We start from the raw sequence: 23,370 nt of genomic DNA, 5'->3' as shown, positions 1-23,370 counted from the left end.
AAACAGATTGGAGGCAGGAAGGACCGGCAGGAGGCTGTTAGAATCCTCAGGCCAAGAAAAATAAAGGCTTTAACTGAGACAGTAACATCAGGAACATAGAAGAGGAGACAGAATCAACAGGATTTGGTGAGGGACTGAATGTGATGAGAAGGGCCGGGGAAATGCTGAAAAGGACTCCCAGGTCTTTAGCCTGAGTGACAGAGTAGAGAACCCTCAACTGACATAGAGAACATGGGAGATGGAACAGATTTTGAGGAAAAGATTACAGATTCAGCTTTATATGTGTAAAGTGAGAGTAGCCTGTGGCACACCAAAGGAAGCTATCTTCCTTGCCATATGAGATACAGACCAGGAATTTAAAAGAGTTGGTTTTAGATGTCATACGTGGTTGTTGAAACATTGAAACTGAGATCACTAGGAAAACATGTAGAGAGAGAGAAAAAGGCCAAAGTGTAAAGAAATGGCTAAGGAAATGAGAGAGAAAAACAAAAGAGGGTAGCATATAGGAAGAAGTGGAATTTGTAGAGGAAGACTCATTTACAACATCCAATGCCAGTTAACAACCAAATAGGTTGAAGATTAAAAGGTGTTCATTGAAATTAGCGATTTAGAGATTACTGGTATCTGAGAATAGTAGAGTGAGTTAGGGGTAGAAACCAGATTACCATGTGTTTCAGATTGAGTGAGTAGCAGCAGTGACTGGAATAATCTTTCAGGTAGTTTGGTTATAAAGAAAAGGTAAATGAAGGGGCAGTTGCTTATAAGGAAAGATAGAAATTAATGGAAGGTATTATTATGAGTTTTGTTTGTTTTCTTTCTTTTTTAGGAACAGAGTATATTTATATCTGAAGGAAAAAAGAATAGTCATTGTTGCAACAGAGGTTAAAATGATGGCAAGAGAACCAGAACACCTGAAGAAGCTAGAAAGATATCCAGAGCATGGTGTCTTCCATGGAGGAGACAGACACTTAACATTAAAAAATTACAGCACCAATGCCAAGAATTAGACGAATAAAAAGAGAGAGCCAGTAGCTCCAGAAGGGTTGAGAAAAGCATAGCAGTGTGCAGCAGTGTGCATTGTTGCTGATGAGAATCTTTAGTCTATAAGATTTCCCTGGTTCAGTCTGATAGATGACCTTCACTGTCCTCAAGCGTTTAATCCATCCGTGTTTCTACACCAGCTCCATAAAACCATCAATTTCATGGCACCTTTTCTCTTGAAGAGCATAGCCATGCAAGCATTTCTGTCTCAGATTACAATAAAGCATTATTATTAGTAGGTTTTCCTTCTCATTATTACTTTATATTCTGCCTCAAAACTTCCCCAGAGTCATGAAATGAAAGTATTTTATTTTGCATATTCATGTTGCAAATAATCTATCTGTAGATAATCTTGGGTCTGTCTTGATTATTCTGTTCTGTGCAATCAAGGACAAAACAGTGAGAAGATGACCTTGTAGCAGTAAAAGGGCAATCAGAGCTATGAAAGGATTGTACAGGCAAACTGTTAGTGATGAAGAAACTTGACCAGAATGGTTTAGTGATCCCAGAAGACACAGCTGGTTGGTGGCACAGCCTGAACTCAGAATCAGACTTCCTGACTTCAGTTCAGAGCTCTTCCTACTGCCTCAGTTTGCCTCCCTGCAGATTATATAGCGCATAATCCTTTATCAGAAATTTGAGATGCTTTGGTTCTCCCTCTCCCAAAATTTGAGTGAATTTGTTGTGGAAAACTGTAATTATACTTCTTTCCTCATAGCTTTCATTGACATCTCTTGATTTTAAGTTACCAGTTTTGTCTCTTAAATATTTTAATATTGCTAAACACCAAGAGTCAGATTAGATATTTGAAGAGACTTTGTAATAATAATAAATACCTCCAGAGAAAATGCTTCCATGAAAAACATGTTGTAATGATTAAATTTTTCATGTAAGCCAGATTTGGAGTCAAATACTTGAAGGGAAAGAGATGACAGTGGAATGAGAGATGGATCGATATATTATATTTGAGGTCTATCTCAAGATAATATCAACAAGAAGTAAAATGACATTGTTTATGTTTATTCATAAACAGCTTGTTACTTTTCCTACCAGTGACATAAGAATGTACATTTATCAAAACCTCAGATGTATGATAATTTTCAGAATTAAACCTTTCAAGGAAATGCCTAGCCTTATTAAGTTCAGATTGTGGTCTGTTTTCTCATAATTAAATGGGACTTTTGTATGATAATTGCAATGTATTGTCATGTAGTTTTATCTAGAAGGTTAACAGGACATAAATTGAGTTAACCATATACTTCTAGCCAATAATAGGAATTACTCATTCTGTGCTGTATTGTAGAGGAGGAGGAGGAAGTCACAGCCCTTCTTTTTCTCTCAGTATTGAAGTGTGTCAGTTATCTGTCAGGAGGATGAACCTAACCTATGCTATGTGATCATGCACTCACAGGGAAATACATCATTGCCTTGGGAGTACATGATACTTTCTTCTGGTTTCTTAATAGTTTCCAACACTTATTTTTGTGTTAAAAATTCTTTTATAAACTTGAATGCAGAATTTAAATCAATTTCTTAATTCATTTTTAATTCAAAAGCAAAATTTATAAACTGTGTTCTCATACTCTTCCTGTTAGACATGTTTACTCTTCTCTGCCTTGTAGGGCTGATTCTGATTTGACAGAGAGAGACAATGAGCTAGCGAGCAAGCGAGCGAGGAAGAGAATGAGTATAGTACTAGAAATTATCTCTAAGGCTCATTTCAGCAATAAGCTAGAAGTTCCTCTAACAGTATATTTTCTGGAGAGGAGAGGGGAGAGTCTGGTCAAAGGGAATTCAGCTCTATGTGTAGTCAAAAATTTTAAAAAGAAGGCGTATTCATGTATTGTGTGTGAAATTAAATTTTAAGTTTAAAGTCTGTGATTTTCGATGGTACTTTACTCTTTCCTTAAAGTAACAACGTATTACTGAATGTTGGGAAGTGAAAACAAATACTGGAAAGTAATTACTTGTAATTTCACCATCCTAACATTACTTTGAGCATCTTGATGTGTTTCCTTCCAGTCTTTTTTCTTATGTATCTGTTCTTTTGATAAAACTATAATCTGTATATTTTCTCATAAGTATTTCATTGCAAACTTTGTAACATAATAAGTAAAAATAGCTTTCACGTTCTTTTATTGTTTGCAGAGCGCATAAAGAAAAATTTGATCCTCACAGTATCTTTTTGCATTAAACAGAGAAGGTATTATTAGCACCATTTGACATATGAGGGTACTGAAAGCAGAAATCACACAATGCCTCTACTTTGCACTGTAGTAGATTTCTGTTCGCAGAAATACTGGCTCATGCAGGCAAGTGAATGCATTTAATGCAGAGAGAAGAGCGAAACAAATCGTTCTGCACGTTCTTATTTCCTGGGACACAGTCCTGCTTTACTGGACTAAGTGAGCCTTTGAACAGCACTAAGCCACTCTGGAAATAGAAGTTTTGTCAGATTTTAGTAAATACACTAAACACCAAGAATCTTAAAATGAGTTAGTCTAGTTACCCCTCAGTTAGGCTTACTGCTAACATGGTTTTAAACTTGTTTTGGTTTCGCCTGGAAACAAAGGAAATAAAATCAGTAGCTTGTAAACCAGGAAGATAACATCTAGGCACCTGAGCAGAACTGCCTTGGGAGGGTAGGAGCCTTATCGTAATGGGGAGTTAAAGGAAAACTGCCTGGGAAACTAGTCTTCTAAAGCTTTAAATGTGTCAGGTTTGAATTCCGTGGCTATTTGATTTATTTTCTGACGTCCTGAGCACTGTCAGCTGTGGGATTCAAAAGCAAAATATAGCAAACTAATTGTGAGTTTTAAGTTTTCTCTGTTTTGTTTAAATTGTTCTGTTAAACTGAAATTTTGCCTACTTGTTTTGTGAGGAAAACTGAGAATTCCATTTTATTGTTCAAAGTAGTGAAGACTAGTAACTGCTTGGCCTTCCCGCAACGTAAAATTTTGTTGTTTTTGTCTTCACCTTTTGTCTGGAGATAGACTTCCCTACTACCCAAAGTTCTCTGTTTTCTTCTTTTAGGAATTCTTCCTAGGAAGAGAATTTAATTTGTATTAAATTAAGTTGATTAAAATGAAGAACACTTTGATGGGCTCTATTTCCTTTTATTACACTAGATTTTATAAGTGATCTCTGACTTTCTTCCCAACATATCATCTCTTACTTTTAGTATTCCTCAGCTTTGAAAGAGTAAACAATTTGGGAGTTATTGACTGTAACAAAAAGGAACATTCTTTTCATCTCTTCTCTGCAGTGTCGTTTCACAGCTGCAAGTTTGAACTGAAGAAAGCAGAGTAAAATGTAAGAAAACAGAGGAGCAATGTTCCTTGAACCAGTAAGGACCCTTGCCCTAGAGCTATTAACTAGTAAGTTTTTGTTTAGGTCAAGATACTAAGGACCTTTGTTGCTTCTGCTTCCTCATGTATTGCTTTCCTCAGACCCCAGGCTTGAATCATTTTATTTTAAAAAGAATCCTATCTACCTCCTTGATTCGAGTCTGGATTCCAAACATGCAAGTGCCCTGAGCTAAGTGTTCCCTCTCAGGTTTTGCTCAGTGAATTTATTACAATAAGTTGTGATTATCTTAGCTGGTCACCCTAACTTTTCAATTCATCTGTATTTCTTCCCTGTTTTGCTCATCTTAATAAACAAACAAACAAACTTTACATGAATCAACTGCTACAACCTTCCCATTTTTCTTTTGCTGTTTGCCAATCTGTCCCCCAATAGATTATAAACTGCAAAAGGACAAGATTCTTGTCACTCTTATTTACTCTGTCTCTGATGCCTAACACAGTGACACATAATGAACTAGTGAAAATCATTGTTTTTTCAGCTATTTTAAAACTCCTTTGCCTCTTGGTAAACATGAAATTCCTCTATTCTGATATGCCCTCCATGAGAATCACCAAGAAGTGAGTGAAAAAATACACATATGTATCTTCACCAAACGAGAACATTGACTTTCTGTACTTGTATAATTAATTGCTTCTGTTTTCCAGATATAAAATTAAATTATAAAATTGACTATCATTGAAAATACCTTTTTATATATCATATGGCTTCCAAAATGAAGTACACCTGTCCTGGCACTCCCCCAACTCCTGCCTACCCCCTCTCGCACTCCTCCACCCCTGCCTCCTACACACCTACCTTTTTGCTGTTTCATAGTAACCCAGTGTCCCAGGAAATTGGGAAAGTTCTCTACGCTAAAGGGAGTAATGCTAAGTTTTATTGGATTACTTTAACTCTTAGATCCGGCACTGGTCCAGAAATTTCTTACTTGGGCAGTTATCTCTTTGTTTACTAATAATAAAAGCAGTGCTTGAACAGGCTGTGTAGGAAGGGCAACTTGGGACCAACAGGCACCATGAAAAAGCCAAATATGAGGACTATGACCTCAAAAGGCAACACCCTGCTTGTAAAATGACAAATTTTGCTTTGGCAGAGGAAAATGTTTTTTATTTTCTGTGTTATCACTGTGCTTCAACACAATACAAAATATTATTTCTAGATGTTTAGTGGGGTTTTTGTGTGTTTTTTTTTTTAAGCACAACATATTTTGTGTCCTGATGGTAACAGTTCTCCATCAAGCTTCCACTGAGGGGGGAAAAATGCACGAACAGTGATCAAACTATCTAGAAAGAAATCTAAACTGTGTCCAGTTTCTTTTGATGATCTAGTACTTCCATATTCTTTAGAAAATATCTAACTCAAAAGTTTATAAAACTCTTACTTCAAAAACTCATAAACAATGGTGGAAGGTTTATGTTTGTTTCTAACCATGGCCTCTTCTTCCCACTTCTCATTGTTGCCTGAGAACAGTGTCTCTAGACCAAGGAGAGTAACAGACCACAAAATTCCGTAAAACACAGCTACAATTGACACCAAGAACAATCTCAGTCACACACTAAAGGTGCTCAACAAATGTTTGCTGTTGAAATATAAACTCTACAAGTGTTGCCTTAAATGGAAGCTGGATTATTTCCTGTATGACCCAAAAAACCCACTATATTTAACTTCAAAAAAATTGCAAGTAATATATTGCCAGCATAGCCCACCCTTTATCACTAGACAGGTAATAAGACTACAGTTAAAATATATGCAAACCACGATACAGTCTATTCTTAATTCTTTTCAGTTACTTTGAACTTAGAAATTAGCTATACCTTCAAAATATACCAAAAATCTGACCACTGCTCACCACCCACACTACTACAACTGTGATCCAATCCATCATCTTTCAGTTGGATTATTAGACTCCTAATAATCTCCTTACTTCCACCCTTGACCCTCTCCACCCTTCCTTGTGTTCTCAAAACTGCAATCAGAGTGATCCTAAAAAAATGGTTGATCCCTACCTTTTCTACTCAAAACTTTCTAGTGGTTTCTCATCTAAGAGTAAAAGCCACTCTTTACTATGACTTACAAAGCCTTATATTGTCTGGTTCCCTGTAGCAGTCAGGTTCATCCACTATTTTTGCCCCTGGTTCAGTCCAGTCACATTTGCTGCCTCCTTCGGTCATACAGGGGTACTCCTTCACATGAGTCGTCCCCCCAGCCTGGGCCAATCTGTCCTTGCACGTGCTTAACTCTCTCCTTCACCTCCTTAGGTCTTTCCCCAAGGGTTACCTCAGTGAAGCCTTTCCTGGCTTCTCTTTGAAATTCCAGACACCCTCTTCCCTTGAACTCTTCCTGGCCTCTTTCCTTGCTCTCTTTTTTCCTTTGTACTTGTCACTGTGTAACATTATTCATTTTACTTATTTTATCTTGTTTTTTGTCTGTGTCTCATTATACTCAGCTGCATGAGGGTGGGAATTTTTGCCTGTTTTGATTACTGCTGTATCCCCAGTACATATAAAGTGCCTAGAATGTTAGATACTCAATAGATAATTGTTGAATGAATGAATGAGTCTCCTTATTATTTAGTTCCTAGACTAGCCTACTACATTTTTTAAAAATCAACAATAGTCATAGGAGCCTGGGCTCTAGATTCTGGGAATAGAGAGCCACATTTTCTGCCCACTCCATCCAGCACCCAGCCAAACACACACTTCCTCGTGTCCTTCTTAGGCACTGAAACAACCCTAAGCCTTAAACTCATTATCTCCCCCATCCCACCCACTCCCACAAAAAGTAAGTACTTAATTACTCCCAAATTATCTAGCCTTATCTTTTGCCCCCTCATCTCCCACATCAAAACCTACAGTGAGAGAGTTCTTAACTGAATTTCACTTAGCTGAAACCCAGTTAACTGCCTGGTAGGATTAGCCAGTGTTATTATTACCTCTGTAAAATATATTGATTAATGCCCACAGCCTACTGAATGCTCTTAGCTAAATGCTCACAGCAGTAGACCGCTCCCTAGTAAGCCTTTGTACTTTCACCTGCTCCTGTTAAATTGTATGCATATCAAAATCAGTTGTATTTATTCCTAAACCTCAGGTCTATCTTACAATAAATTGTATAATTACATTAATTTTTAAATTAATAAACATGTTTTAGAACAGTTTTAGATTCACATCAAAATTAAGCAGACAGTACAAGAGTTCCCATATACTCCATGCCCCATATGTGCAACCTGCCCCACTGTCACCTTCCCCTACCAGAGTGGTACGTTTGTTAACAGTCAATGAGCCTACACTGACACGTAATCATCACCCAAATCCATAGCTTACGTTAGGGTTCACTCTTGGTGGTGTACTTTCTATCGGATTTGACAAATGTATGACAGATATCTACCATTCCAGTATCATGCAGAATAGTTTCACAGCCCTAAAAATCTTCTGTGTTCTGCATGTTCACTCGTGCCTCTTCCCGACCCCTGGCATCCACTCATCTTTTTACTATAGTTTTACCTTATCCAGAACGCCATGTGGTTGGTATCATATACTATGTAGCTTTTACAGACTGGGTCCTTTAACTCATGCATTTAAGTTTCCTGCATGTCTTTTCATGGCTCGATAACTTATTACTTTTTCTTTTTTAGCTCTGAATAACATTCCATTATCTGCATGTACCACAGTTTGATTATCCACTCATCTACTCATCTTGTTTGTGTCCAAATTTTGACATTTTGAATAAAGCTGCTATAAACATCGATGTGCAGGCTTTTCAATGGACATAAGTATTTAACTCCTTACAGTAAATACCAAGGAACACAATTATTGGTAAGAGTATGAATAGTTTTATAAGAAACTACCAAACAGTCTTCCATAGTGGCTGTACCATTTTCATTTATTTCTACCAGCAATAAATGGGAGTTCCTGTTGCTTTACATCCTCACCAGTATTTGGTGTTGACAGTGCTTTGGATTTTAACTATTCTGATAGATGTCTAATGGTATCTCATTGTTTTAATTTTCAGTTCCCAAATGACATATTAAACATGTTTTCATATGCTTACTTGCCATCTGTGTATATGCATTGGTGAGGAGTCTGTTCAGATCTTATGAGCATTTTTTAATCAAGGTGTTCATTTTCTTATTGTTAAGTTTTAAGAGTTCTCTGTATGTTTTGGATAGACTTCTTTTTAGTTGTTCCAGCACCATTTGTTGAAAAACTATCTTTATTTCATCGTTTTGCCTTTTCTCCTTTGTCAAAGATCAATTGACTATATTTATATGGGTTTATTTCTAGCTAGGCTCTCTATTCTGTTTCAATAATTTATTTGTCTTTTCTTTCCCCAAAACTCACTATCTTGATTATCGTAGCTTAAAAGGAGGTCTTGAAGTTGAGGTAGTATCAGTCCTCCAACTTTGTTCTTCTCCTTCAATATTGATTTGGCTATTAAATCTTTTGCCTCTACATATAACTTTAGAATCAGTTTATTGGTATCCATGGAATAACTTACTGGGATTGAGCTGAATCTATAGCTCAAGCTGGGAAGAACTGACATCTTGACAATATTGAGTCTTCCTATCCATGAGCATGGGATACCATACATCATGCATACATGCCTTTAGTGATATAGTGGTAAGGTACAGGGGCAAAAGAAGCATTCTGTAATACCATGATTAGGTCTCAGTCTTTTGGTGAGCATATGCTCCTGGACTGTGAACTTCACCAATGCTTCTCAGGTTTTGTTCCCCCTTTAGGTGGGACAGGATGGATGAACAGGACTGGAATTGTATCTTTCCCTTAGCCCATGTGGAAAGCTAGAAGAGACTGGAGTTGATATTTCTTTAGCACTCCAGAAGAGTGTGGTAAGGATATAGAGAATTTGAAGCTCTCATACATTGCTAGTGGGAATGTGAAATGGTACATGTACTTTGGAAAACAGTTTGGCAGTTCCTTCAAATGTTAAACATGGAATTACCATATGACCCAGCAATTTCATTCCTAGGTATATGCCCAAGAGAACTGAAAACATGTCCACATAAAAACTTGTACACACATGTTCATAAGCAGCATTATTCACTATAAACAAAAAGTACAAACAACCCAAGCCTATCAGCTGATGAATGGATAAACAAAATGTGGTATAGCCATATAATGGAATATTATTCACCCCTAAAAAGAAATGAAACTCTGGTACATGCTAAAATGTGATGAACCTTGAAAACTTTATACTAAGTGAATGTAGTCAGACACAAAAGGTCACAGAGTGTATGATTACGTTTACGTGAAATGTCCAGAATAGGTATATCCATAAAGACAGCAGATTAGTGGTTATCTGGTCCTAGGGGGAGGGGAGAATGGGGAGTGACTGTTAATGGGTAGTGAGTTTCTTTTAGGGATGATGAAAATGTTCTAAAATTAATTATGGTGTTGGTTATAGTATATGAAAATCACCTTGTAAATATTTGAAAGCCACCAAATTGCACAACTTAAAGGGGTGACTTTTATGGTATGTGAATTACATGCTTCTAAAATAAAACAATTTAGGATGGTTTTTGGTGTGAGTCAGGGATGGGAAGTTTGAAGAGATGAGGCTAAGTGGGAGGGTTTGAGTGAGTTAGGTTTAAATTGATTGGCAAATTTTGATGGAGCTGATGTGGCAGTTGGGAAATCCCCTAAGAACATGCAGAATGACTGCTGAGAGCATTAAGGGCCCACTTGTGGTTGGACACCATAAATTTATAGTAGCACTCTTTATTTTGTGATTTTTCTCAAACACTATCTTGAGCTAAAACTCAGAGTTGATCTACATGTAGGTTATAGAATAACACGGCAAAGGAATTGAGAGTGTTGGCAAAAGAGTATTTGAAGTGTAGCCATGGAATATAAGCCAGACATAGAAGGGAAAGCCAGGGGTCAGCAAAGAGGTTTGTGTGGTTAACGGTCAGTTGTGGGACTGAAATGACAGCAGATGATGATCAGAGATTGGTATAGATTCCACAAGAGGACTGAAGGAAGGGGGACTTATGTAAAGTAGGGAAAGGGCTCTTGAAAAGAGCCCACCCCAAAAAAGCAGAAGTACAAATGATGCTTCCAGCACTGTCCCACACACTTGGAATAACATGGTCTCATTGTTGAGATCATCCCTTTTGTCAGGAAAGGCTACTAGAACGATCTTACTTGAGGAACAATTCTTAGGCTCCACCTAAGTTCCTTTATTCTGGCCCTATATTGAGCAAAGCAGTGTTCTGATTATGATTAGTGGCTTAATACAATTCTCATTACAATTTGTATAATTGTCATTAAAATACTTAACTTGGCACTGTTTTACACATCAGTTTGTTCAGTGAGCGGTTAGTGTTAGAGGGAGTTTTTGAGTTTCCAAGCTACAGTCTGGACCCTGGTTCAAAGTGTAAACCCCAAGGTAATACCATTTTTTGAGGCCTCGAGGTAGAAGCCTTCACTGGGTGAATCTCTTCTGCAAGGAAACATCTGTGTGATAAACCTGCTTCTGTAAACTGCAGCGGAAAACCAAACTTGTGTATCGCTTTGCCTTTGTATATATTTCCCTTCTTTCCCCTTCCAGAGCAGCATTCATTACATTTCTTGAGTGCCTTACATAGAATTTCTAAGTTCAGGGTGACCTCTGTACTGGGACATTATCAGGCACAGATGCTACACTGAAGGGCTTTTGGCAATCAGTGGCTTGGTAGCTGTGATTCAATTTGAATCACCCCCTCATGGACCATATGAAAGCAGATTCTTGCAGGATCCCAGCCAATTCTTAGGAATCATTTTATTTTCCAACTTACTGGACTAGTTTAGAGGCCTTTGAGTTTCACTAGACTTTTTCCTCATTTCCTTCTTTTGTTGATCTTGGCCCCTTAACCTTCCACCCACTTTATTACTCATTTCTTAGGGACCTAACTACTCGGTAACACTAGAGAAAATATATCTGAAGCCATATGGGTTGAGTAAAACAAACAAAAGAGGGGGAAAAAAAGGCAAAAAAATGTGTGTTCTCTGAACTTCCTTTGTTTATATGATCTGTTTATATGTTGTTAAGGTTGTGTTGTCCAGCTGCCTCCCCGTATTTCAAAAAATAACAACAGATATCTGGGAAATACTCGAAGAGGGTCGTGATGGCATAGTGAATGAAAAGACACTTCATCTGTCCCCCACCAGATAATATATCTTCTTTTGAGGTGTAGGAGGGTTGCTAAGAGCTTCAAATGCTGAATCTTAAGGTTCTTGTAAAGTCATTTACTTCTAAGGAGACTTTTAAAAAGGAGCCAGTTAAATGAGTCCCTTTAATGTTTGTGGATATGTACCTGGATAGTTGAATGTTTGCTTGTGGTTTGTAATTAGGCTAAATGGCATCTAATTGATTAGTTTTGATTAGTTTGCTTTTGGTAAAACGAATATTGATGTGAGGTGATGTTACAGCCTGTGCATAATATGAATTAAAACGCAAGTACACTTGGGTCAAGATTATCCTAGAAAACATCCAGAATGCAACTTCGCAATATTTCTTAGAGCCACTTGTAAACTCCCTTCTCTCGAAGGAAATGAACAGGGTTTAGCAAGCATCCCTGCACGTGCAGGAGCTCCTGACTCTGGATGGGTAGGAAGTTCTTCTCTGCCTTCCACGCTCTGCGCACTGTAATGGGTAATGGATATACAGAGATTCATCTTTTCACATTAAGCTGTTTATGGACTTTGGCCTGCTAAGTAACAAATTTAGAAGTGAAAACAAGAAAGTAAGAATAAGAAGCAAATCATCCGTGTTACCATTTTGGAAGTGAATGACTATACTGAGCATGTGGAATGTGGCATCGGTGTCACATGCACTGTCTCTGTGTCCCCACCGCAGCGGGGCGGATTCTAGCTCTGCTCGGGGCTGCTGGGCTTCCCTTCTAGTTGCTGCTTCACCGGTCTCCCTAGCAGCAGCACCCGAGCTAAGTGCTGGGGAGCTCCTGAGTGAATGCTTGTAATTTGCTTCTCAGTTCTCCCAGTTGATTGAGGCACTTCTTTTCCTGGAGTGGTTTTCAGTTTCACTTAAGTGGCTGATGTGTGGGGTCACTATTGAATGCTCTGTTTGAATATCACTTTCATGATGAATGGAAGGCTTCTGCTTTTAGCTCTACGGGGTGAAGCCCTTGGTGGTAAGCCTTGGAAGGGAAAAGTCTTTCTTTGTAGTGATATGCTAAATGAAATTACTCTCTTTGTCACTTTGTCCTTTTATCCTTTCATTCTGTAACCTCAAGTCCTTGTGATTTATTTGTTTTCTTCAATTAAGCTTAGTTGTTTCCTGTACCCAGGTGCATGCTCTTTCGACTACTGGTCATCATGGTGATGTGGAGCAGGTTTCTGGCCTGGAAGTGTGGTTACTTTAATTTTGAACCACATCAGTATGCCTTCCATCCTGCACTTCCTTTGCATTATTTCCTTTTGGAGGGCTCAGTTTGTCACCATTTAATCTAAAGATGATTCATCCGGGACCAAAAACTGTAATGCTGTAATAACAGTACGTTTCTTTATATAATAATACTCAAGCACTTACCATCTTAACCTTTCTCTGTTTATGAAGCACTTACAGTTTAATCCTTCACAGTAACCCTGTAGGTTAAGTCAGCAATTTCGTCTGTGTCTAAGGTGGTGAAATTATATTTCAAAGAAGTTGAATAACTTGCTGAGGGTTGCATTGCTTCTGAGTTACTCTGCTTAACAGTTTTTACAGGAAATGAAGAATACTTTTGAAGATATTCTGAATGAACAAAAAGGAATTTTCCAACCTGTGTCCTGATAGTGAAAATCTGTTTTTAGCCTGGTCAGTTGATAAGGCCAGGGTTAAAAGTCCATTAACCATAAAGCTAAAATTGATGTGTCCAAGTCAAGAAAATATTTAGGTCAGTTTCTATTCTGTTGCTGATGTGATTAAGGAAGGCTAGCTCTTAAATTAGTGGAACTTGAGCTGGAAGTAATTAAGCCATTAATTATTTTTTTATTCTCTTTCCTTTCAGAGAGATGGAAACCTTGATGACTAGTTCCACCCTGCCTCCCCTTTTTGCAGATGAAGATGGCTCCAAGGAGAGTAATGATCTGGCTACAACTGGGTAAGCAGCTGCTTTGGGACACTGGGCCTCTTCCTAGGCTTCAAAACAGCTCTGACAACGTATGAGGTGCTAAAGAGGCAGTTTTAGATCATAAAAATAGAAGGTACGTTTGTTATGCTTTGTAAAGGGAATGAAAGCCATTGTGAGCTGCTTTGTAATCTGCATTCAGCTGTCATTTGCAGTGCTCTGGTTCCTGTGAACTGGAACAGCAACGTGGGATCTAGGAGACATCGGTGGCTCCCGGTTAAGAGAACTACATAGTCACCATTAAGGAAATACCTGCCACAGAGCTAGCTCTCAGAACGCCAAATCCATTTTCTGTCTGAATTGCAACAGATATTAAAATAATTTTCTCCCAAGCATCAGATTTTTTTTTTAAGATCAGATTTTTAGTTATGGTTCTTTATTCAAGATGCCTAGGAGCTCTAGCTGACTTCTGTCCCTCCCCACCCCCATCTCTTGTCTTTGGTATTTTTGGATGATATATAAAGGAATATAGAAAAGGGCTAATAGCAGTAGTCCCTCTTCCATTGAAAATCTCTGTTCCACTTGAATTTTTATCTTCTCTATTTAGAAGTTATTTGCTAAAGAAGAAATGTATTCACTAATAGATTGAAGTACTAGCTAATCCCTAAGATGAATTATTTTAATATTCCTTAGGGCTCTTTAAAAAAAAATTATACTTTGTAATTCTGTTTCCTTTCCTGACATTCATTTCTTAACTCATTAATACCTGCCTTCTGATTGTATTCAGATGAAACTGTTCTCTAAGACTTTTTTAAAAGCTACCTAGTTGCTGAATCCAAGGCATACAATAAAAATGTTCTGAGTGTCTGCGTGTGCCAGACACTGTTCCAGGCACTAGATATTAGCAATAGCCAAAACAGACAAAAATCTCAACCCCTACAGAGCTTAAATTCTACTAGGGAAGTCAGACAATAAACAGGATAAATAAGTAGAGTGCATACTACATTGACAAGAAAACTGGATTAAAAAATAAAGTAGGGAAGAGGGATAGGAAGGGCTTGGGGTGCCATTTTAGATCAGGTGGCCCAGAAAAGCTTTACAAATGACTGGAATAAAGACCTGAAGGAAGTAAGGTAGCTAGCCTGCAGTTATGGGGGCAGATTATTCTAGGCAGAGGGAGCGGTGAGTGCGAAAGCTTTGAGGTAGGAGTGTTTCTTCCTTTTAGAAATAACCAGGAGCCCAGTGTGGCTGGAGCAGAGTATACCAGGGGGAGGAGTAACAGGCTACATCAGTGTTTCTCAAACTTTAAAACTTAAGAACTGCCTAGAAATCTTACTAAAATGCAAATGCTGAGTCAGACAGTCTGAGGTGATGCCAGTGCTGCTGGTGGGAGGCCTGTACTTTGGGTAGCAAGGGACTAGATCTTGTAGGGTCTTACAGGTCAGAGTAAGTACTTCAGCTGTTACTCTGAGTGAGGTGGGAAGGCATGGGTGGATTTTGAGCAGAATGATATGATCTGACACTTTCTAACAGTGTCCCTGTGACTGCTATATTGAGAATAGAGAGAAGGGAGCAGGGCTGGAAGCAAGGAGGCCCGTTAGGGCTCTAAAATGATCCAGGTGAGGGATGATGACTCGAAGAACTTCACTAGTGACTTTGACAAGAGAAATTTTGGTGGAGTAGTAGGGACAGAAACCTGGAGGGGGTTTCAAAATACTAGGACTAGGAGAGGTGAGAAGTATAGAACTCTGGATATATTTTGAAGGTAAGCCAAACAAGATTTGTCCGAAAGACCAGATGAGATGTGAGAAGGGAGAAAAAGCAGTCCAAAAGACATCTCCAGAATTTTGGCTTAAACAACTGAGGGGTTGGGATCTCCTTGAAATTAGACAGGGAAGACTGAGCGAGTAGGGGAGGGAATTTTAGGAACTTGGTTTTGGAGATTTTAAAATTGAGATGCTTATTAGATATCCAAGCAGAGATGTTTATAGACAACTTGACATCTCGAAAGTTAGGAGCTGTCTAGACTAGAAAGGGGAACTTGGAAGCTAATCAACATACAGCTGATACTTAAAGCCATGAGACTGATTGAGATCCCCACAGGAAGGGGCAATGTGTGGACAGAAAAGAGAAGAGACTGACACTTGAACTCAGGGATACTCCAGCGTTTAGAAGTCAGGGAGAGGAGAAAGAGTCAGCAAACAAGACTCAAAGGGGCACCTAAAAAGGTAACAGAAAAACCGGAGGAGTACAGGGTCCTGGAAACCAGGTAATGAAAGTACTTCAAGGAAGGGGAAGAGATCAACTGTGTCAAATATTTCTGGAAGATCAGGTAAGATAAGGGCTGAGAAATGACACTGGATTTAGCATGGAGGCATCGGTGACCTTGTCAAGAGCTGTAGACACTTACCTCCTTTGGGTTGGATTTAAGACAGAATGAAAGAAGAGAAATTGAAGTCAATAAGTATAAACAGTTCTTTCCAGTAAAACAATTGAAGTCAGTGAGTACCCCCTTATCCGTGGCTTCACTTTCCAGTTTCAGTTACCCACCATGGTTAGCCCCGGTGAGAAAATATTAAATGGAAAATTTCACAAATAAACAATTCATAAGTTTTAAAATGTCCACCATTGTGAGTAGTGTGATAAAATCTCACAGTGTCCCACCCCACTGCGTCCTGCCTGGGATGTGAATCATCGCTCTGTCCAGAGTATCCCACCTGTTAGTCACTGAGTAGCTGCCTCTGTTGTCAGACGGACTGTCACAGTATCTCAGTGCTTGTGTTCAGGTAACTTATTTTACTTAATGATGGCCCCAAAGCACAAGAGTGTTAATGCTAGCATTTCAGATATGCCAAAGAGAAGCTCTAATATGCTTCCTTTAAGTGAAAAAGTGAAAATTCTTGACTTAGTAAGGAAAGAAAAAGTATGCTGAGGTTGCTAAGATCTAGGGTAAGAATGAATCTTCTATCTGTGGAATTGTGAAGAAGGAGAAGGAAATTCGTGCTAGTTTTGCTGTCTCATCTCAAACGGCAAGAGTTGCAACCCCAGTACCTGATAAGTGCTTACTTAAGATAGAAAAGGCATTAAATTTGTGGTGGAAGACATGAGCAGAAATCAGGGTTCAGTGCTATCTGCGGTCTCAGGCTTCCATTAGGAATCTTGGAATGTATCACCCTTGGATGGGGGTTGGGGGCTGCTCTGTAAACAATTCTGTAAAGGGAAGGAGGAAAATGAAGTGGAGTCAAAGTGTGTTTTGTTTTGTAGATAAGAGTAGTAACTTCACATTTAATATGTTGATTAGGCTGATCTAGTAGAGAGGAAAGAATTGGTGATGCCAAAAGAGGGCAGAATTGCTGAAAACCTATTTTTGAGTGGGCTAGAGGGTGTGGGATCCAGCGCACAAGAGGAAGGGTTGTTGACTAGCTAAGAGCATGGACAATTCATTCACAGGAACAAAAGAGCCTGTTTTTCCCCCAGTCTTCATTCAGCTTGTCATCTCTAAGGCATTTGACACTTTTAATTACTCCCTCTGATCCCTATACATTTCAGTCAAGGGACTCACGGGATTGGTACTCTTTCCCGTACCTAGTTTTCGTGTTTTACTGAAATAAGAATGTGCAAGAGTTAGTAACTTAAAAATTGATGGCACAGTTGAAATGAAGGATAACAGTGAAAGAACAAGACATCCTAAGACATCCAGAATGATTGAAATATTTAGAAAACAAAGCTGCCAAGATCAGACTGGATCTCTGATGGCACCTCTTTTCAGAGAACATGATTAGCATTGAGTTCATAACTTCTCTTACCTACTCTTTTTCAAAGGACCTCAAAAATGTAGGAACCTCCTAGTTTAAATCATCTATTTTTTCTAGAAAGGGACAGAAAAACAGAATTTCTTTCCTTTCCAGGACAGTCTGCATCTGCTTTCATCTCAGTCCACTGTAATCTGGTTTTTATTCCCATAACTCCGCTAAAACTGTACTGCCTAAGATTGAAGACCCTCAGGTCTTCAAATTTAGCAGATACTTTTTAGCCTGTCTGTGTGACATCTGCAACTTTTTGCTTGTCTAACACCCCCTTCTCTAAAGTCTTGCTGTCTTGGCCTCGATGACAGTGTTCTCCCCTGGGCTTCTTAATGCCCTCCTTGGCCTTTCCCAGCTCCTTCTAACACTTGCTGCTAAAATAGATTGTTCCATCAGACTTCTGTTCTGACTGTTCTTCTTACTGTCTTTCTGGACAATGCTGGTGCTTCCCTCTGTTGCCGTGAGCTGATGCCTCCCCAGCTGTCTCCTGCCTTTTCTTCACTTCTGTTCTCTCCGGGCGTGCTTCCAGTTGTCTGTGGGACAGCTCCACTTAATTATGCCATGAGAGTTTCAAAGTTAGCATTTTCTCTTCTGTCTTTCTTACACACAAACACATACACACACACACACACACACACACATATACCCCAGTTGTTACCTTGGCTAATAGTACATTATTACTCAATCTAGAAACCTCAGAAATAACTTTCACTCTTCTTTTTCCCTCACTATTTATATTCAGTCAGCCAATTCTCTCTTAGCTTTCTATCTCCCATTCTCCTGCCTGCCCGCCCTTGCCTCTCACTGAGTCTGCTGCAGTAGCCTCCTGAACGGCTTCCCTTTCTTCTCTTATACTCTGTTCTTTTTACCTGTGATAATGTTGTGTACCTAATGAATGCCTGTTCATCTTTTAAGACCTCCTCTAGTAAAACCTTTCTTAACATTCTCTCCATACGTATAAAATTAATCATCCCCTCTACTGTACCTTTATGGCACATTTTACAAACCTCTGTTCCAGTACTTAACGTTGCACTGTAATTATTTTCTATAACCCTATGGAGTATACATTCTTCCAAAATAATGACTGAATATTACTCTCATACATCTTCCTCCACCTTCCCCACTACCCGCCCAAAACCCCAAACTCCCTAGCACATGGTGTTACCTTTGTTTCCATGCCTTTATCCAGCTGGGGTGGGTAAATCAGGCTCAGGTCCAACCATCATCTATTCCTTCTCATGTCCACTTTTCAGAAGGATGAGATCTCGTTTGCTGACTCACCTGGAACAGAATGGTGCAAACAGAAAATATATGTCTCTGATTTATTAACAATTATAATAGGACTTGATAATACTGTTCTTAGATGATCTGGTTGTCAATAAACAGTGTAATCCAAGAAGGAGTAGCCTATGGAATATTCTCTCTTTTGTGATGAGGGCAAACTGCCTCTGCAACTCCCATTCCTGTTCTTTTCCATTAATCGTATTTTCCTTTTATTACCTTGTAGATATAGGAAAAGTGGCATGTAAAAGTCAATGACATGCTCAAAACTGAAACGTGAAGGCTGTGTTGAGGGAGAGGTACTTTGAGGGGTGGGGGACACTTCTTCATGGAACTGACCTGGTTCAAGCAAGCACTGAAACCTTTTTCAAATTCTCTGTAACTGCTATGGAGACATTGTTTACATCTACACAGATGAGGTAGAGGAATTAATTCAAGGGCTGGCACGTGATTTTGCTGGCCGTGAAATCTGTCCGGATGCTTGGTAAGTGGGAGCTTTTGGTGCTGGTGGGACTGAGCTTTGCCGCCTCTGCCCATCATTCTTCAGGTTAACCCACCCAGAGGGTCCGTACAGTGGTGGAGCCGCGTCATCCACCAACAACCCGGAATTTGTGGAGGATCTCTCCCACGGTCAGCTGCTTCACAACGAGCCTTCAAGTACAGCGGAAGGCAGTGAACAGCGGCACGAAGATGAGGTAAGCTGCAGCGCCTCCTCCTGTCACTGGGCTTAGGCTTCTGAAGGAGCAGTCAGCAAGGGAGTTGACTCAGGTGTTCGTCCTCTGGCCGTCTTACATTCTGCAGAGTTTTCTGTTTTGTATTTCTTGTTTTATGTAGAACCATATTAATGGTTTTAATGATACAGAGACAGGTAGACTCTTCTTTTTCCGCTGCTGAAAAAAATCTATACCTGCATCAGATTAGATGCTCAACAAATGCTTATGAATGAGTTGAATGATGTAATTAAATAAGTAATTAATGAGGAGTCCATATGCCCTTATTCAAGACTGCTTACTGCTCACCAAACCCAGCAGCATGGAGTCATATGTGCCCAAAGGATTCACATGACTCACCAAGCCTACCCTCCAATAGTGGGCATCTTTCTCTAATTCACCAAAGTTTCCAAAAGAGTCTGGGCCATCATGCCCTTGTTGGACTTTCAGCATTCCTCACAAGTGACTGATTACATTGTTTACTTTTAAGGCACTCTTTTTTTTTTTAACCATAAAAGAGTGCCACCATTTATTTTTGTCTTTATTCTTCTTTTGAGAGAGCTGATTCTTTTCATGTTGGTGTCCTTAAAGGTTATGATGAATGCCTAAAGCTTCTAAAACATCTTAAATCCTTAGTAGCTTTAATGTTAAGTGTTACTAGGTTTACAAAACAAAAACCGAAAAGAAAAAAAACTGATACCAAATACACCATTTGCCCAATACTGAATTATTGTACCATTTTATATATTTGGATGAGTACAGTATGATAATTAATATTTCGATACTTTTGTCCCCGTTTTGCTTACCTTTCTCTTCTCTGAAATAAGAATTCTTATATCCGTAAAACTTTAACTGGTAGGCTATGTGTATTTGTGAAATTATGAAGGAAAAGTACCTTGTGTCTTGTTTAAAAGGACAAAGAAAAAAGGCTGTGGTAAAACATCAGTGGTACCTCAGTCCCTTTTTTAAACTTTTTAAGAGGTGATTTCATCTTTAGATTTAACTAGTAATGTATAAAGATCTTTATAACATAAACATCTTAAGAAATCAATCATCAAGCCAAAGTACTCATCTTCATTTTGGATATATTAGAGTTGCTGAAATTTTTCTAAGTCTAAGGACTAATTTTAAAATCTATAATGCTATCTGCTGTGGGAAATAAACTGTCTTTGAATGGTATCAATGAGAAACACCTTCATAAATGATTTTTAATCCCTGTGCTACAGTTGGTCTCTTCTTTTGCCCAGTGCATGTGAAAACATCTTGTTCCGACGTCCTGCAGCAATGTCTGCTTCTCGGGCACAGTGCTATGTGCTGCATTTCTCGTTTAGAACACACCCCCATCAGGAGTCAGCATTTGTTAAGTGTATATACAGGCCAGAGCTTATGTGATCATGGTACCCCTTATTCTTATCTGTTAGGATTAGCACGGAAATAGCCCTCAGTGTAGCGGTTTGTACCATGATACAGACAAAGGTCTGCAGGTGAACCATCTGGAGTCCCTTCTTGAAAGTCTCATTGCAGTCATTTATACCTGTAACAGTTTCGGAGAGCTTTGACTATCCAAGGCCTTAACGGTAGGAAAATGCAATTTTTAATCCTGTTTTGTTTGTGTTTATTCTTGGGTTTTTTGGGGAAATTTTTGTTGTTGTAACTTGGTTTTTGGTTTTTTATTTTGTGTTGTTTTGTAGCAAAGAAGTAAACGAGGAGGCTGGTCCAAAGGAAGAAAGAGGAAGAAACCTCTTCGAGACAGCAATGCACCCAAGTCCCCCCTTACAGGATATGTTCGGTTCATGAACGAGCGTCGAGAACAGCTTCGAGCAAAAAGACCAGAAGTCCCGTTTCCAGAAATTACAAGGATGTTAGGCAATGAATGGAGTAAACTTCCTCCTGAGGAAAAACAGGTAATTGTTCCTATTCCTGACCCTTTGCTCGGTTTTGATTATATCTCAAAAATAACTTTTGTCAGAAAAGCAAAGAGAATGGACTTTTGATTCTTGAATTTTGTTGCGATGCCTAGGAGACCAGACTAGCAGGGTCCTTCATAGCGCTTTTCTCTAGCACAGTGCTTCTTGCACCCTTCTGGGGTCTGCTGCCAGGAGTATGAGCAGAAGGGACTCTAGGATCCCCCCTCAACCAAAGCAGCTCTACTTTTATTTGCTTTATATGCTGAGAGTTCATATAAGATTTTTGTAAAAAGTAGTTCAATATTCAGAAATCTATCAACATAATTTATTCTACCGAGTTAAATGAAATGTCATGAGTCATATGAGAAAAGATCATTTGATAAAATTCTTCCGTTCACAGAAGATTTTTGTTTAAGAAAAAGATTTTACTGCTTTAATAAATTTTTGTAACTGGAGTTCTGGCAAATTTAACCTGCTGTGGAAAATAAAGCAAGAACTATTTGAATTCCTTCTCCTCCAAGACAGAAACTAACCCTTTTGCCAAACTGAAACAAATCCATTTGTTAGAGAGAGTTGAGAGGAATTCAGGACAAGATAGCCACGAACTGGTGGAAATGCCACAAACATGGTGTGATGGTAATGACTGTGGGAGTGGTGGGGGTTAAAAGTCCCCAGCATTCTCAGCATCAGAAATACATCTATATTTCTTTTATGTCTTACACTCTTTAAAAAGGATTCCGAACAGAATAAAACCAAATTGAAAGTTACTCTTGGGAATTAACTGAATTCAAAAATTTTCATTTTTCAGTTCTGCACTGGAATTTGACACAACATTGTAAAATGACTATAACTCAATTAAAAAATGTTAAAAAAAAAACTTTTTTTTTCATTTTTCAGAGGCATTCCTCTATAGCGTTTTCCGTCTCTAGTTCAGATTCTACTCCAGGGGTCAAGTTCTTTGTTTAGTAGTCAAAATTTCTAGATTCCTTTAATCTGGGATATTTCCACAGCCTTTGTCTTTTATGACACTGATATTTTTTAAGAATACAATCTCTTCCTTTTTCTCGCCCTCCTTCATGTTTACTTTTAACAGAACATTCCTCATTCTGTAGTTGTCTGATGTCTCCTCGTGATTAGACTGAGGTTACACGGAACACTGCACAGGTGGTGTTGGTCCTTCTCAGGGTATCACATATGCAGGCACGCAATGTCCTTTTATTCCTCATTGGTAATGTTAATTTTGCTCACTCAATAAAGTTTTTTTATTATCCCTTATAATTAATAAGAAATCTCTGGAGAGACATTTCAAGAACATGCAAATAATCTGTTCCATGTCAAAATTTCCCCCTAGATTTAGCATTTATTGATGACTTTTGCTCGATCTGATCTTTACCACGATGGTTGCAAATGATGATTTTCCAACTCTAGCTCTCCCTCCACATATACCAGTTGGCCCTTGGCATTTCTAAGAATTTTTTTTTTCCCAATGGCTTATAATTTATTACTGCACTTAAGTATTTTGATACTTCAGTTGTCCCAGATTTGGCCAGTTGGGTGTTCCCGACATCTGGGACAAGGCTTTTAACATGATTCCTAACTCCAATTTGTGTTCATTTAGAAGCAGTATTTTTATATTTTTATTTCTTAAACCTAATTGATGAATGAAAAGTACAAGGCATTAAACAAAATTATCCTTGTAGATCAATGAACTTTGTTTAAATAATTAATAGCACAAAGCATGTAGATACAGGCTCTCTCACAGCAGTCCATTTTGGGTCCATAGGATGAGGTCATTCTTTTATGTTCTTTGTGTCTCCCGGCTTTAGTGCTCCACTCTCCTGGCTCTTAAAAGGCCAATTGATGTATGAGATCATCCCCCCAGAATGGTTTGAGGATAAAGAAACAAAGTAATATTCCATCCCTTCCCCTGGGAAGATTAAGTGCCTGTGTGGTGTGCAGTCTTCTTGAAGACTCTAGTTGCCATGTGTAGTTCTATCTGTAGGATTAGGGGAATAACTATAATCATCTCCTTGTGAATTTTTTATGAGAATGATCTCAATAGAACCTGTCTTCATTAACTTAGAAGGGCATGAAATAGCCTAAACAGTCAGTGTCACCTATTTCTTTTATCATTGAGAGATTATATTTCATTCTATTCACATGACTTTTTTTTTTAATTCTCCCTTAAAGCTTAT

At 38.6% G+C, this 23,370-nt stretch overlaps 1 protein-coding gene across 2 annotated transcripts in view; it reads left to right on the top strand.

Annotated features, from left to right (window-relative positions):
* Positions 1 to 23,370, top strand: part of HMG20A (high mobility group 20A) — a 47,854-nt gene that overhangs the window by 11,183 nt on the left and 13,301 nt on the right. Inside the window, exons 2-5 of one of the 2 annotated variants that reach the window (XM_032468994.1) lie at positions 4,307 to 4,418; positions 13,415 to 13,507; positions 19,106 to 19,253; positions 20,960 to 21,172. In XM_032468994.1, coding sequence (XP_032324885.1) covers positions 13,419 to 13,507; positions 19,106 to 19,253; positions 20,960 to 21,172 — 450 coding nt within the window. In that variant the 5' untranslated portion in view covers positions 4,307 to 4,418; positions 13,415 to 13,418. The remainder of the gene's footprint in view (positions 1 to 4,306; positions 4,419 to 13,414; positions 13,508 to 19,105; positions 19,254 to 20,959; positions 21,173 to 23,370) is intronic. The other variant, XM_006177883.3, reaches the window with a different exon arrangement.

The sequence above is a fragment of the Camelus ferus genome, chromosome 27 (genome assembly GCF_009834535.1).
Source record: "Camelus ferus isolate YT-003-E chromosome 27, BCGSAC_Cfer_1.0, whole genome shotgun sequence".
Classification (NCBI taxonomy): domain Eukaryota; kingdom Metazoa; phylum Chordata; class Mammalia; order Artiodactyla; family Camelidae; genus Camelus; species Camelus ferus.
The sequence above is the reverse complement of the archived record's forward strand: the minus strand, read 5'-3'. Positions and strand labels throughout refer to the sequence as shown.